Consider the following 16,332-nt stretch of genomic DNA (forward strand, 5'->3'; position numbering starts at 1 on the left):
GTTGTATAGTGCTCTTCTTGTGTTTATCTGTTACAATTATGAAAAATGAAGCACTCTCTTTTTGAGATTTTTGAGATTCCATGTTATTGTTTTTATTATGGCCTATTTGCCTTGTTTTCATTAAGCTATAAGTGTCTTGAAAATGCAATCTAAAAATGCACAATAGTTTACAATTTTCCAATGCTATGACATTCATCTGTTTCTAATCAGGTCAAGTCTGTAATCTAATCAAGCATAATTACTATTTTAGTGACTGCCCACACTGTAGCCCATCGTGAACGCGGGCGCGCGACCTTGTCCAGCTGTTTTTGCAACCAAGATGACGAGCAACACCAGGTACAAGAGCCGAGCACTCAGATCAGGTAGGCCTACGCGCACTACTCCAGCTGATCGCCAATCAGTTAATGGCACATTGATAATGATTTGTAACATATAATTATTAATAAAGATAACTGTGCTTTATCTATTTGCTATAACCTTTTCTTTTTTTCTCTCCGCTCACGCGCCCATCGCTATGACTCGGTTTCTCGTGCTGCCGTTGCCGCCTCCGATGGAATATAACTCCAACGGATACCGTTTCCACTAACAGAGGATGGAAGAGAGGTAATCGTTTATAACTGCTCTATCGGTCCATGACTAGTCTGTCTGTGTGGCATGTGCATGGTAAATGCTACAAAGTGCGGTTCGAATTTAATTATCTATTCATAATCTAATCATGTCCAAATTAGGCAATAATCGAAATGGTATTACCACATCTGAAATTAGATTTAATAAATTCAGAAAGAAAGGAATATTTCCTCCTATATGGCACCTTTGAAGCAATTACTACCCTATTATGAATGACCGCATTACGCCTGCATGGTGCGGCCTGTCCTTTGTATGATGTTTTATGTTTCATCGCAGCAGCGAGCGAGAGCTGCAGACAATTGCTGCACTAGAGAACATAAAGACCATATCTGCTCCGTGAACCCAATTAGGACAGGCACCATGTATTGTTCAATCTTTTCACACACACACACACACACACACACACACACACACACACACACACACACACACACACACACACACACACACACACACACACACACACAGAGTTTTATTGTGTCGTCTGTTTGATTACCAGGGGTGTGAGCCCAGAGGTGGTCTGCTCATTAATTCCAGCTGTGCACAGATCACAGAGACAGGTGTCTCTATAGATTTCTCTATGGGTCTCCACCAGGCTGCTGAGGGGAAGACGGCTCATAATAATGGCTGGAACAGAGTAAATGGAATGGCATAAAACACAAAGGAACCATGTATTTGATACAATTCCACTCCAGCCATTACCACAAGCCTGGACTCCCCAATGAAGGTGCCACCAACCTCCTGTGATCTCCACCTCGGTGGCTGTCTGCTTACATCCTGCTGTCTGCTAAGGTGTTTACTGCTCATTTTACAGCTCTCTAGTCCAGGGTTGGCCAACCTCCAAGCTCCCAAAGAGAGCTGGATGTGCAGGATTTACTCAATTCTTTAAACACCAAATTGGCCACTGTAATTTTGGATCCTCGTTAGCCGTCTCCATAGCAACCTCTGCTAATGCGATTGTCTTTCAGCACTGCCAGAGGAGATACAGTAGCATGAAATCAAAGAGACGGATGGGCTTTCTCTCTTCCAATCTCTCCCTCTCATCCCTATGCTCTCTCTCCTCCCAATCTCTATCCACATTCTCTATGTTCCCCCTCTCTACACCGCCTCTCTCTCCCCCTGGCCTAGCTCTCCTGCTGCTCCCATACTACTAGATGCTTACATCCTGTATAATATCAGAGATGTTGCACTACACTGCAGTACCCAGTCACACTCCTCCACTCTCTCTATCCATCTGCCCCACTCTCTCTCTCCATCTGCCTCTCTCTCTCGCTCTCTCGCTCTCTCTCTCGCGCTCTCTCTCTCTCGCGCTCTCTCTCTAATTCAATTCAAGGGGCTTTATTGGCATGGGAAACATATGTTAACATTGCCAAAGCAAGTGAGGTAGATAATATACACAAGTGAAATAAACTGAAAATGAACAGTAAGCATTACACTCACAGAAGTTCCAACAAATAAAGACATTACAAATGTCTCATTATGTTTAAATACAGTGTTGTAACAATGTACAAATGGTTAAAGTACAAATGGGAAAATAAATATGTGTTGTATTAACAATGGTGTTTGTTCTTCACTGGTTTCCCTTTTCTTGTGGCAACAGGTCACAAATCTTGCTGCTGTGATGGCACACTGTGTTATTTCACCCAGTAGATATGGGAGTTTATCAAAATTGGGTTTGTTTTCAAATTCTTTGTGGATCTGTTACGGCTTTCTTCCGTCGAAGGAGAGTCGGACCAAAATGCAGCGTGGTTAGTTCGATACATCTTTAATAATGAAAAAACACGAACAATACAAAAACAAGAAAACGGAACGTGAAAATCTAGACAGCCTATCTGGTGAAATACATACACACTGAGACAGGAACAATCACCCACAAAATACACAGTGAAACCCAGGCTACCTAAATATGGTTCCCAATCAGAGACAACGAGAATCACCTGACTCTGATTGAGAACCGCCTCAGGCAGCCTACTCTAGACACCCCTACTCAGCCGCAATCCCAATACCTACTAAACCCCAATACAAAAACACACCACAACATAAACCCATGTCACACTCTGGCCTGACCAAATAAATAACGAAAACACAAAATACTAAGACCAAGGCATGACAGGATCTGTGTAATCTGAGGGAAAAATGTATTTCTAATGTGGTCATACATTTGGCAGGAAGTTAGGAAGTGCAGCTCAGTTTCCTCCTCATTTTGTGGGCAGTGTGCACATAGCCTGTCTTCCCTTGAGAGCCAGGTCTCCCTACAGCGAACTTTCTCAATAGCAAGGCTATGCTCACTGAGTCTGGACATAGTCAAAGCTTTCCTTAAGTTTGGGTCAGTCACAGTGGGGAGGTATTCTGCCACTGTGTACTCACTGTTTAGGGCCAAATAGCATTCTAGTTTTCTCATTTTTTTGGTTGATTCTTTCCAATGTGTGAAGTAATTATAATTTTGTTTTCTCATGATTTGGTTGGGTCTAATTGTGTTGCTGTCCTGGGACTCTGTGGGTTGTGTTTGTGTTTGTGAACATGGCCCCAGGACCAGCTGCTTAGGGGATTCTTCTCCAGGTTCATCTCTCTGCAGGTGATGGCTTTGTTATGGAAGGTTTGGGAATCGCTTCCTATTAGGTGGTTGTAGAATTTAACGTCTCTTTTCTGGATTTTGATCATTTGGCCTAATTCTGCTCTGCATGCTTTATTTGGTGTTCTACATCTCTCTCTCTCTCTCTCTCCCTATCTCTGTCACCCCTCTCTTCTGCTGCATATCTCTGTGTTGTTGAATTCAGACAAGTCATTTCCTTTGATATTTCACATGACCCCTCTGCCACATGATGCAGGCCTTTATGTAACAAGGAGTCAAAGGTACAGATGGTGTCACAGAGCTTAATGTGTGCTCAGATGTGTGGTAATATTGCAGCCGGAGCGCAGTGACATGTGAAATGTTAACATGTAAGAAGCAGGACACTCACTCGCACGCACGCACGCACGTACACACACACACACACACACACACACACACACACACACACACACACACACACACACACACACACACACACACACACACACACACACACACACACACACACACACACACACACACACACAGCAAGAGCAGTATTTGTTCTGGAAGATTCTATAGTAGATGAGCTTATGAAACTGCTGGTATCAGGCTATATCTCCTACAGTCCTGACAACAGGAATCACTCTTTCAGCTCTCCTCATTCCTCCCTTCTTCATCCCCTCATCACTGCCCCTCACCCCTGTCACCCTCATCCTCTCATCCTCTCCTCCCCACCTCCTCTCCTCTTCTCCTCCCTACCTCCTCTCCTACCCTTCTCCCCTTCCCCTCTCCTCCTCTCCCAACTCTGTCCTCCAGCAGGATTTCAGTGTTAATAGGGCATTCCCAGAATTCCTCTCATGTTTTATTGAAGGAAAGCTGTGATGGGAGGCAGAGGGAGAGAGAGAGATAGAGAGCATGCCCTCAGGACCTGTACTGCACTGTTGCAGCCCTTCACAGGCCTGGTGTGTGTGTGTGGTGGGTGGGTGGGTGTTTCAAGATTGACCTGCTTCTAATGCACATGTGTTTATATATGTGTGTGTGTGTTTCCTCCAGGAGAAGGAGTATGTGGGGTTTGCCACCCTCCCCAACCAGGTCCACAGGAAGTCAGTCAAGAAGGGGTTTGACTTCACCCTCATGGTGGCAGGCAAGAGATGCATAATCACACTCTCACAGTGTGTTGATTGATGCTTTTGACTGATGCTGACTGATGTATGTGTTGGGTATGTGGGTGTGCGTATGTGTTGTAGGAGAGTCTGGTCTGGGTAAATCTACTCTGGTCAACAGCCTTTTCCTCACAGACCTGCACAAGGACAGGAAACTCCTCAATGCCGAGGGTGAGTTCAGTTGTTGCTGTTCCTCTCAGAGTGTATCACACAGTATAGAACACATAGTGGATGTTGTCTTGGATCTCTGTCTCTGTCTCTGTATCTGTATCTCTCCTTCATTCCAGAGCGTATCAGTCAGACAGTGGAGATCACTAAGCACACGGTGGACATAGAGGAAAAAGGAGTTAAACTGAAACTGACCATCGTAGACACACCAGGGTTTGGAGACGCAGTCAACAACACTGAGTGGTGAGTGTGTGTGTGTGTGTGCATGTATGTGTGCGTGTGCGTGTTGTAGCTGGAGGTGTATCACGTACAATATGATCACATACAGTACCAGTCAAAAGTTTGGACACACCCTACTCATTCAAGGATTTTTCTTTATTTTTACTATTTACTACATTGTGGAATAGTAGTGAAGACATCAAAACTATGAAATAACACATATGGAATCATATAGTAACCAAAAAAATGCAAAACAAATTAAAATATATTTTAGATTTTAGATTCTTCAAAGTAGCCACCCTTTGCCTTGATTACAGCTTTACACACTCTTGGCACTCTCTCAACCAGCTTCATGAGGAATGCTTTTTCAACAGTCTTGAAGGAGTTCCCACATATGCTGAGCACTTGTTGGCTGCTTTTCCTTCACGTTGCGGTCCAACTCACCCCTAACCATCTCAATTGGGTTGAGGTCGGGTGATTGTGGAGGCCAAGTCATCTGATGCAGCTCTCCATCACTCTCCTTCTTGGTCAAATAGCCCTTACACAGCTTGGAGGTGTGTTGGGTCATCTTCCTGCTGAAAAACAAATGATAGTTCAACTAAGCACAACCCAGATGAGATGACCTATAGCTGCAGAATACTGTGGTAGCCATGCTGGTTAAGTGTGCCTTGAATTCTAAATAAATCACAACAGTGTCACCAGCAAAGCACCCCCACACCATAACACATCCTCCTCCATGCTTCACGGTGGGAATCACACATGCGGAGATCATACGTTCACCTACTCTGTGTCTCACAAAGACACGGCAGTTGGAACCAAAAATCTCAAATTTGGACCAGAGGACAGATTTCCACCAGTTTAATGTCCATTGCTCGTGTTTCTTGTCCCAAGCAAGTCTCTTCTTCTTATCGGTGTCATTTAGTAGTGGTTTCTTTGCAGCAATGTGACCATGAAGGCCTGATTCACTCAGTCTCCTCTGAATGGTTGATGTTGTGATGTGTCTGTTACTTGAACTCTGTGAAGCATTTATTTGGGCTGCAATTTCTGAGGCAGGTAACTCTAATGAACTTATCCTCTGCAGCAGAGGTAACTCTGGGTCTTCCTTTCCTGTGGCGGTCCTCATGAGAGCCAGTTTCATCACAGCACATGATGGTTTTTGCAACTGCACTTGAAGAAATGTTCAAAGTTCTTGAAATTTTCCGAATTGATAGACCTTCATGTCTTAAAGTAATAATGGACTGTTTCTCTTTGCTTATTTGAGCTGTTCTTGCCATAATATGGACTTGGTATTTTACCAAATAGGGTTATCTTCTGTATGCCACCCCTACCTTGTCACAAAAGAACTGATTGGCTCAAAAACATTAAGATATTCCACAAATAAACATTTAACAAGGCACACCTGTTAATGGAAATGCATTCCAGGTGACTACCTCATGAAGCTGGTTGAGAGAATGCCAAGAGTGTGCAAAGCTGTCATCAAGGCAAAGGGTGGTGTAACGGTTTTCTTTAGGTGAAGTAGAAGCGGACCAAAATGCAGCGTGGTGGTTATTCATGTTCTTTAATAAAGGAACTAGACATGAAATAACTAACAAAACAATAAATGTACGAAAACCTAAACAGTCCTATCTGGTGCAAACACAGAGACAGGAACAATCACCCACAAACACACAGTAAAACCCAGGCTACCTAAGTATGATTCTCAATCAGAGACAACTAATGACACCTGCCTCTGATTGAGAACCATACTAGGCCGAAACATAGAAATACCCAAAACCTAGAAAAACAAACATAGACTGCCCACCCAACTCACGGCCTGACCATACTAAATAAATACAAAACAAAAAAGGAAATAAAGGTCAGAACGTGACAGTACCCCCCCCCAAAGGTGCGGACTCCGGCCACAAAACCTTGACCTATAGGGGAGGGTCTGGGTGGGCGCCTGTCCGCGGTGGCGGCTCTGGCTCGGGACGCGGACCCCACTTCACCATTGTCTTAGTCCGCCTCATTGTCCGCCTCCGTGGCTCTCTAACCATGGCAACCCCTCTCAATGACCCCACTGGACAGAGGGGCAGCTCGGGACAGAGGTGCAGCTGCTCGGGACAGAGGTGCAGCTGCTCGGGACAGAGGGGCAGCTGCTCGGGACAGAGGGGCTCTGGCGCCTCTGGGCTGAGGGGCTCTGGCGCCTCTGGGCTGACTGGCGGCCCCTGGCTGACTGGCGGCCCCTGGCTGACTGGCGGCACTGGCGGCCCCTGGCTGACTGGCGGCACCTGGCTGACTGGCGGCCCCTGGCAGACTGGCGGCACTGGGCAGACGGGTGGCTCAGGCGGCGCTGGGCAGACGGGTGGCTCAGATGGCGCTGGGCAGCCGGGTGGCTCAGATGGCGCTGGAGAGGAAGGCTCTGGCAGCGCTGGACTGAGTAGCTCTGGCGCGTCTGCAATGAGGGGCGGGAGCTCTGGTAGCGCCGAACAGGCGGGAGACTCCGGCTGTGCTGGAGAGGAGGAAGGCTCTAGCAGCGCTGAACAGGCGGGAGACTCCGGCAGCGCTGGACAGGCGGGAGACTCCGGCAGCGCTGGACAGGCGAGGCGCACTGTAGGCCTGATGTGTGGTGCCGGCACTGGTGGTACTGGGCCGAGGACACGTGCGGGGAGCTGCCACCGGAGGGCTGGTGTGTGGAGGTGGCACTGGATGGACCGGACCGTGAAGGCGTACTGGAGATCTTGAGAGCAGGGCTGGCACCAACCGCCCTGGCTGGATCTTCACCCTAGCCCGGCAGATGTGGGAAGCTGGGATGTAGCGCACCGGACTAAGCACGCGTACTGGGGACACCGTGCGAACCACCGCATAACACGGTGCCTGACCAGCACCACGCCCGCCACGGTTAGCACTGCTAGGAGCACTGTAGTGCTGAGATGGCACAGGACGTGCAAGGCTAGGGAGATACACAGGAGGCCTGGTGCGTGAGGCTGGCACAGTCTTCACCAGACCCCTAGCACGCACCTCAGGATGAGTATGGAGAGCTGACCCAGGTGCCATTAAATCCCTGACACGCTCCGTCGGGCGAATGTCGTGCCTCATGCACCAAACCAGCAACTCCCTCATATCTCTCTCCTCCAATTTCCCCATTAACTCCTTCACAGTCTCTGCTTCGCTCACCTCCAACACCAGCTCTGGTTCTGAGCTCCTCCTTGGCTCCTCACGATAAACGGGGGGAGTTGGCTCAGGTCTGACTCCTGACTCTGCCACACTCCCCCTGTTCCCCCCCAACAACCTTCCGCGCACTGCTCCATCGAATCCCAGGCGGGCTCCGGCACGCTCCCTGGGTCGACTGCCCACCTGTCTATCTCCTCCCAAGTTGTGTAGTCCAGATTCTGCTCCCATGTCCCAAAATCTTGACATCGCTGTTGCTGTTCCTTCTCCTGCTGCTGCTTTTGCTGCAGCTGCTGTTTACCACGCCGCTTGGTCCTGTTAAGGTGGGTGATACTGTAACGGTTTTCTTTAGGTGAAGGAGAAGCGGACCAAAATGCAGCGTGGTGGTTATTCATGTTCTTTAATAAAGGAACTAGACATGAAATAACTAACAAAACAATAAATGTACGAAAACCTAAACAGTCCTATCTGGTGCAAACACAGAGACAGGAACAATCACCCACAAACACACAGTGAAACCCAGGCTACCTAAGTATGATTCTCAATCAGAGACAACTAATGACACCTGCCTCTGATTGAGAACCATACTAGGCCGAAACATAGAAATACCCAAAACCTAGAAAAACACCCAACTCACGCCCTGACCATACTAAATAAATACAAAACAAAGGAAATAAAGGTCAGAACGTGACAGGTGGCTACTTTGAAGAATCTCAAATATAAAATATATATTTTTGCTTACTACATAATTCCATATGTGTTATTTCATAGTTTTGATGTCTTCACTATTATTCTACAGTAGAATAATACATTCTACAATGTAGAAAATAGTAAAAGATAAAGAAATATCCTTGAATGAGAAGGTGTCTAAACTTTTGCCTGGTACTGTACATCGAGCAGTGTGTGTGTGTGTGTGTGTGTGTGTGTTCCAGTTGGAGGCCAATCACAGATTACATTGACCAGCAGTTTGAGCAGTACTTCAGAGATGAGAGTGGACTGAACAGGAAGAATATCCAGGACAACAGAGTCCACTGCTGCCTCTACTTCATACCCCCCTTTGGACACGGGTAACACTCGCACACACTCGCACACGCACACACACACACACACACACACACACACACACACACACACACACACACACACACTAAGCCCTGGCGTGTATCTCTCTACAGGCTTCGTCCAGTAGATATAGAGTTTATGAAGGCTCTGCAGGACAAGGTCAACGTGGTTCCTCTCATCTCTAAATCTGACTGCCTTACTCCCAACGAGATCAGGAAACTTAAAGACCGGGTGAGACAGATTACATTGACATGAATAACCTGTGACTATGTACAAACTCTACTGACTGATACTATGTACATACTGACTTCTAGTGTGTACATACTGACTGGTATTGTGTATATAGTGACTGGTACTGTGTACATACCAGTGGTGTAAAGTACTTAAGTAAAAATACTTTCAAGTACTACTTAAGTTGTTTTTTTGGGTATCTGTACTTTACTTTACTATTTATATTTTTGGCAACATTTACTTTTACTTCACTACATTCCTAATGAAAATAATCTACTTTTTACTCCATACATTTTCCCTGACACCCAAAAGTACTCGTTACATTTTGACAGGAAAATGGTCCAATTCACACACTTATCAAGAGAACATCCTGTTCATCACTACAGCCTCTGATCTGGCGGACTCACTAAACACAAATGATTAGTTTGTAAATTATGTCTAAGTGTTGGAGTGTGTCCCTGGCTAACTGTCAATAAAAAAAATACAAGAAAATTGTGCCATCTGGTTTGCTTAATATAAGGAATTTGAAATTATTTATATTTTTTACTTTTGATACTTAAGTACATTTTAGCAACTCCATTTACTTTCTATACTTAAGTAAATGTAAAACCAAATACTTTTAGACTTTTACTAAAGTAGTATTTTACTGGTTGACTTTCACTTTTACTTGAGTCATTTTCTATTAAGGTATCTTTACTTTTACTCAAGTATGACAATTGAGTACTTTTTCCACCACTGGTACATACTTACTGGTACTCTGTACATACTGACTGATACTGTGTACATACTGACTGGTACTGTGTACATACTGACTGATACTGTGTACATACTGACTGGTACTGTGTACATATTGACTGGTACTGTGTACATACTGACTGGTACTGTGTACATACTGACTGGTACTGTGTACATACTGACTGGTACTGTGTACATACTGACTGGTACTGTGTACATACTGACTGGTACTGTGTACATACTGACTGGTACTGTGTACATACTGACTGGTACTCTGTACATACTGACTGGTACTGTGATAGTATTGTGTATGTTCCAGACTCTGCTCCTCATGATCTCTCTCCCCAGGTTTGTGAAGAGATTGATCATCTTGAGATAAAGATGTGACTAGAGCTGTGGCAGTCATTACATTTTGTCAGCCAGTGATTGTTTTGCGAATAACTGCCTGTGTCACAGTAATTGAGCGTTAATGAACATAAATACATTTAGCATCTCCTGGCTTCCACACAGCCTACAAGCCACTGATGCTGACCTCTAGAACATCTACAAAATAACTTTCAAAAGCAATGAGACTGATGCAACAGATCAGAACGTTTAGCTTAAAATGTTGCTAAACTATTAGGCTATTTCTTCACATTATAAGCGCAGCAATACACACACAGCAGTAGGCTATAAGCACAAACGTTACAAAATGCAATTAATAAGCGGGAAAACACCAGTCTGAAAAGTAACCACAATTGCGATTATTCATGTAATGCTTTATTGTAAAGGTGCATTTTTATGTTGAAAATGATCTTCCCCAAACTTAAAACTCACACGCTGCTTAAGTATGCCAGTTAGACTCTACACCCCCTGTAAAGTGGATTAATGTGCTTAAATGTGAAGAAGTTATTTGGCCACTTTAGTTGTGATACAAACCTTATTAAAACATATAGGCCTATGGGCTAGACTAAATGAGGTGTGATACAAACCTTATTAAAACATATAGGCCTATGGGCTAGACTAAATGAGGTGTGATACAAACCTTATTAAAACATATAGGCCTATGGGCTAGACTAAATGAGGTGTGCGACTATGATTAGAAAAAGTTGGGAAAAAAGGCATGTGCTGTTCCTTGCCTTACTGCACCAGCTGGGCATCAAGTGATAATACATCATTCACAAGTGACAGGATAATATTGTCACCCATCAGACTATTCTTGATTTAATCTTGTCTTTACATATACTAAATAATAATATGTTTGAAATGTGTTTTGATTTAGAATGGACCATTAACATGCACCTGTATCTTGTCTTTACATATACTAAATAATAATATGTTTGAAATGTGTTTTGATTTAGAATGGACCATTAACATGCACCTGTATGGAAACAGGGGCAGGGGAAAGAATACATGTCATCTATGCACTTAAATAGCGAATGGACCACGCTTTTCCTCATGGTTTAATTTCATGCCAGCCAGGTAGGTTGTAAAGAGAAGCAATGTGCTTAATATTAGGGAAGTTGAGAAATAAATATAGTAGGCCTAGCCTATAGAAAGCAGATGGGATCATCAAAACTCTGTTTTCTCTCGCAATTGCATAGCCTATAGAAATGTTGCGCAACATGAGCTCATGGGCTCTCATGAAGTGTTTGATTAGATTTTCAATTACATTTTTGTTGATGTCAGAGTGATTAGAGAGACAATAGAGTGCTGATTACCAGGCAGTTAGCAAGTTTGGTAGGCTACTAATGACCGGCAACAGTATCAGAGCTTGGAGATGCCTAGTTACCTTGGTTAAACGGTCACTTGTAATTTGACTGCAGTCATGACTCGTGACCGCTGGTGTGGCGGTAATATGGCCACCGTATCAGCCCTAGATGTAACTCTAAAGGCTGGTTTATACTTTGTCTATCGACATGTCTGTAGACAATTAGAATGCGACAAGTGTTGTTGGTCAAAACCACATTTAATTTATACGCAAATGGAATATCTGTAGACCGTCGCTGCAACTGTCGGTTTCCTTGTGGCAGACAGAAGAATAAAAGTTCTGGTCATGGTTACCTGACTGAGCCAGCAACGAGACAGTGCCCAAGTTCTAACATTCTCAGATAGATTGCCCTGCTTTTATTCCATCACACTCTGTCATTAACTCGCCATTAACTTCCTGTAATAATGATCTTAAGTTAAGATGTTGTCATCTATGATATGGTCATTATTTGAACTGGCTAGGCAGCTAACGTTAGCTAGCTAACAAGCTAGAAACTGTCACGTTTTCACCATAGTTCTTTTGTGTTTTCTTTGTTTTAGTGTTGGTCAGGACGTGATCTGAGTGGGCATTCTATGTTGTATGTCTAGTTTGTCTATTTCTATGTTTGGCCTGATATGGTTCTCAATCAGAGGCAGGTGTTAGTCATTGTCTCTGATTGGGAACCATATTTAGGTAGCCTGTTTTGTGTTTTGTGGGTGATTGTTTCCTGTGTCAGTGTTTGTGCCACTCGGGACTGTTTCGTTGACAGTTCACTATGTTGTTTTGTATTTGTGTTCATGTTGAGTTTTCATATTAAATACCATGGACACTTACAACGCCGCATATTGGTCCGATCCTTGTTTCACCTCTTCAGAGGAAGAGGAGGAAATCTGACAGAAACAAACCAAAACATTGTTTAGAAAGTTGCTTTTAGTTGCCTGGTTTCCAGTGGCGATTTTAGCTTGTAAATCTTGGTGGGGGAAAATCAACATGCTTTTTTAGATGTATGCCAGCAAAGCCACAACACAACACTAAACAATACATAATTCCACTGTAACGGTGACAACCGGTGCCCACAAACTGTTAGGGCCTACGTGAAGCTGTCCCAACAGCAGAGCTTTCTTCTCATGGAGTGAATCCTTGTCACCGCTACACCTGGCTATCAGCGGAGCCTCGTCTGGCAGCCAACTTCATTCAGCCTCATTTGCTGACTTTTTAAAACCATAGCTGATATGGTTGACTTGCTTAAACAAATGTGGTTTCTACTGATTCCTTTTGGATTTGTGTGAGTCGATAATAACGAACGCCAAAATGAGTTTTGACTTTTGAACCATACACAAACATTATTACATTTATGTTCAGTAAATGTATAATGTTTATTCTTATATTATTAACACTTAGCTGTAAGTATAACAAAGTGCAGGCAAACGAGCTGCGACAAGGTAGGCCTGTTCGTTCAGCCCTTTCAAAAATGACACAACCAGAAATTCAGATAGATGTTAGTCCAGATAAAATCAGCAAGATTTTTAGGCCTTCATTTGACTTTTCTTTATGTCACCGCAGAGAGAGAGAGAGAGAGAGAGAGAGAGAGAGAGAGAGAGAGAGAGAGAGAGAGAGAGAGAGAGAGAGAGAGAGAGAGAGAGAGAGAGAGAGAGAGAGAGAGAGAGGAGAGAGAGAGGGAGAGAGAGAGAGCGATGAGGTTAGCCTACTATTTGAAGTATTTTATTAGGCCTATGTGGTCTAAAAAGTAAGTAAATACAATCAGGAGAATCCACTTTTTAAAGACAATATACCGACCCACAGAGCGCATAGCACAAACAAAACAACCCTCACAATATCAATTGGCATTACATGGGTCGATCACTGAACTTCTTGTTGAAAATAAACATTTGAATGGGAAGAGACTAACACTTACAGACCAAACAACATTATATAGTATCCCCTCCTCATGGTTACAGACCCAACAACATTATATAGTATCCCCTCCTCATGGTTACAGACCCAACAACATTATATAGTATCCCCTCCTCATGGTTACAGACCCAACAACATTATATAGTATCCCCTCCTCATGGTTACAGACCCTCCTCATGGTTCCAGACACAACAACATTATATAGTATCCCCTCCTTATAGTTACATACCCAACAACATTATATAGTATCCCCTCCTCATGGTTACAGACCCTCCTCATGGTTCCAGACCCAACAACATTATATAGTATCCCCTCCTCATGGTTACAGACCCAACAACATTATATAGTATCCCCTCCTCATGGTTACACCTGAAACATTATATAGTATCCTCCTCATGGTTACAGAGACCCAACAACATTATATAGTATCCCCTCCTCATGGTTTACATTATATAGATCCCCTCCTCATGGTTCATTATATAGTATCGCTCCTCATGGTTCCAGACCCAACAACATTATATAGTATCCCCTCCTCATGGTTACAGACCCAACAACATTATATAGTATCCCCTCCTCATGGTTACAGAGACCCAACAACATTATATAGTATCCCCTCCTCATGGTTACAGACCCAACAACATTATATAGTATCCCCTCCTCATGGTTACAGACCCTCCTCATGGTTCCAGACACAACAACATTATATAGTATCCCCTCCTTATAGTTACATACCCAACAACATTACATAGTATCCCCTCCTCTTGAAGAAAAGCACATAAGCTAATTTATGCAGCAGCATACAATATATTTTTTCCGTTGTTGTGCTGTGCTCACTTGAACAGGCACGACACTCCTTCTTGTGGGCAAATTTTGTCATCAAAGGTTCAAGACAACTGGGAACTCTGAAATAAACAAGGTTGAATCATGATGTTAGTGATCTTCAGGTCGGAGCTCTAGAAAGAAGCCTGAGGTCCTGGCTTGGAATTCCGAGTTTGAAGACCGTTCAAAATGTATTTTCCCAGTAGGAGCTATCCCAGTTGTGTTGAACTCAGTGAAGCCTGAGATTTCCCAGTTCCGAGTTCCCAGTTGTGTTGAACTCAGTAAAGTCTGAGATTTCCCAGTTCCCGAGTTCCCAGTTGTGTTGAACTCAGTGAAGTCTGAGATTTCCCAGTTCCAAGTTCCCAGTTGTGTTGAACTCAGTGAAGTCTGAGATTTCCCAGTTCCGAGTTCCCAGTTGTGTTGAACTCAGTGAAGTCTGAGATTTCCCAGTTCCGAGTTCCCAGTTGTCTTGAACTCAGTGAAGTCTGAGATTTCCCAGTTCCGAGTTCCCAGTTGTGTTGAACTCAGTGAAGTCTGAGATTTCCCAGTTCCGAGTTCCCAGTTGTCTTGAACTCAGTGAAGTCTGAGATTTCCCAGTTCCGAGTTCCCAGTTGTGTTGAACTCAGTGAAGTCTGAGATTTCCCAGTTCCGAGTTCCCAGTTGTGTTGAACTCAGTGAAGTCTGAGATTTCCCAGTTCCCAGTTGTGTTGAACTCATTGAAGTCTGAGATTTCCCAGTTCCGAGTTCCCAGTTGTGTTGAACTCAGTGAAGTCTGAGATTTCCCAGTTCCGAGTTCCCAGTTGTCTTGAACTCAGTGAAGTCTGAGATTTCCCAGTTCCGAGTTCCCAGTTGTCTTGAACTCAGTGAAGTCTGAGTTTCCCAGTTCCGAGTTCCCAGTTGTTTTGAACTCAGTGAAGTCTGAGATTTCCGAGTTCCCAGTTGTCTTGAACTCAGTGAAGTCTGAGATTTTCCAGTTCCGAGTTTCCAGTTGTTTTGAACTCAGTGAAGTCTGAGATTTCCCAGTTCCGAGTTTCCAGTTGTCTTGAACTCAGTGAAGTCTGAGATTTCCCAGTTCCGAGTTCCCAGTTGTCTTGAACTCAGTGAAGTCTGAGATTTCCCAGTTCCGAGTTTCCAGTTGTTTTGAACGTGGCAGAAGTCATGCTTGATTGACAGCATGGCCAATGTATTCAACGTGTTCTGGCCCATGGTGTTGCGAGTGAATGCTTATAATTTTAAGCTTAGAAAAGAGATAATTTCAGACAGATGTTTTAAATCCTTGAACCCAGTCTTAGACTATATACCCTCTCCACTGAATAGCAGGCAGAGGAAGTGAAATAGTGATTGATTTGCAATACTTGTAGTTAGCCACTGATTCCTTCCAAACCACTCATTGTTGAATTTGCGATTTCTGATGTTGTGTAATGTTTATGTCCAATGGCCGATGAGCACTGAGAACTTTTTATCTATAATTATCTTCACATGATAAGGTTTGAAAAATATTTGTCAGTAGATTGTCGACGTGATTCATGATGATGACTGCTTGTCTAGCTTGCTAATTAAGATTTTGAAAGTATGATGTTGACATGATCAGTCCAATCAAAGCTATGGTAGATATAACGTGATTTGACATCATTTTATCTGTGTCCAATAACCTTGCCTTCTTGGATGTGCACTTTTAATGTAAATCTATGTCAGCACCTAAGGGGACTTGAACTACCTAGCTCTCCCTGCAGATTCTGCGGGGCTCACCTGCCCTTGATTTCCGGGTCGCCACTGCTGGTTTACTAGAATGACATATACTAAATTCATTTTTTGAACAGATGGGTTTATTTGTGTTAAAATACACCAGTTATGCTATTTTGACCACCTGTCTGTCGGTTTTGTGTATATAGTTTTTCATAACGACAAGTTTGATAATGGACGACAATATAATGTTCATGATGTCACTGCGACAACTGTCTACA

The 16,332-nt window shown here is 43.7% G+C and overlaps 1 protein-coding gene across 1 annotated transcript in view; it reads left to right on the plus strand.

Moving 5' to 3' along the window:
- The first annotated feature begins 269 nt into the window (after window positions 1-269).
- septin5b (septin 5b) overlaps window positions 270-16,332 on the plus strand; it is a 19,182-nt gene continuing 3,119 nt past the window's right edge. Inside the window, exons 1-7 of the mRNA XM_029647802.2 lie at window positions 270-362; window positions 590-603; window positions 4,235-4,325; window positions 4,429-4,515; window positions 4,632-4,755; window positions 8,811-8,945; window positions 9,054-9,171. Coding sequence (XP_029503662.2) covers window positions 320-362; window positions 590-603; window positions 4,235-4,325; window positions 4,429-4,515; window positions 4,632-4,755; window positions 8,811-8,945; window positions 9,054-9,171 — 612 coding nt within the window. The 5' untranslated portion in view covers window positions 270-319. The remainder of the gene's footprint in view (window positions 363-589; window positions 604-4,234; window positions 4,326-4,428; window positions 4,516-4,631; window positions 4,756-8,810; window positions 8,946-9,053; window positions 9,172-16,332) is intronic.

This window comes from Oncorhynchus nerka, linkage group LG4, assembly GCF_034236695.1.
Source record: "Oncorhynchus nerka isolate Pitt River linkage group LG4, Oner_Uvic_2.0, whole genome shotgun sequence".
NCBI classification, from domain to species: domain Eukaryota; kingdom Metazoa; phylum Chordata; class Actinopteri; order Salmoniformes; family Salmonidae; genus Oncorhynchus; species Oncorhynchus nerka.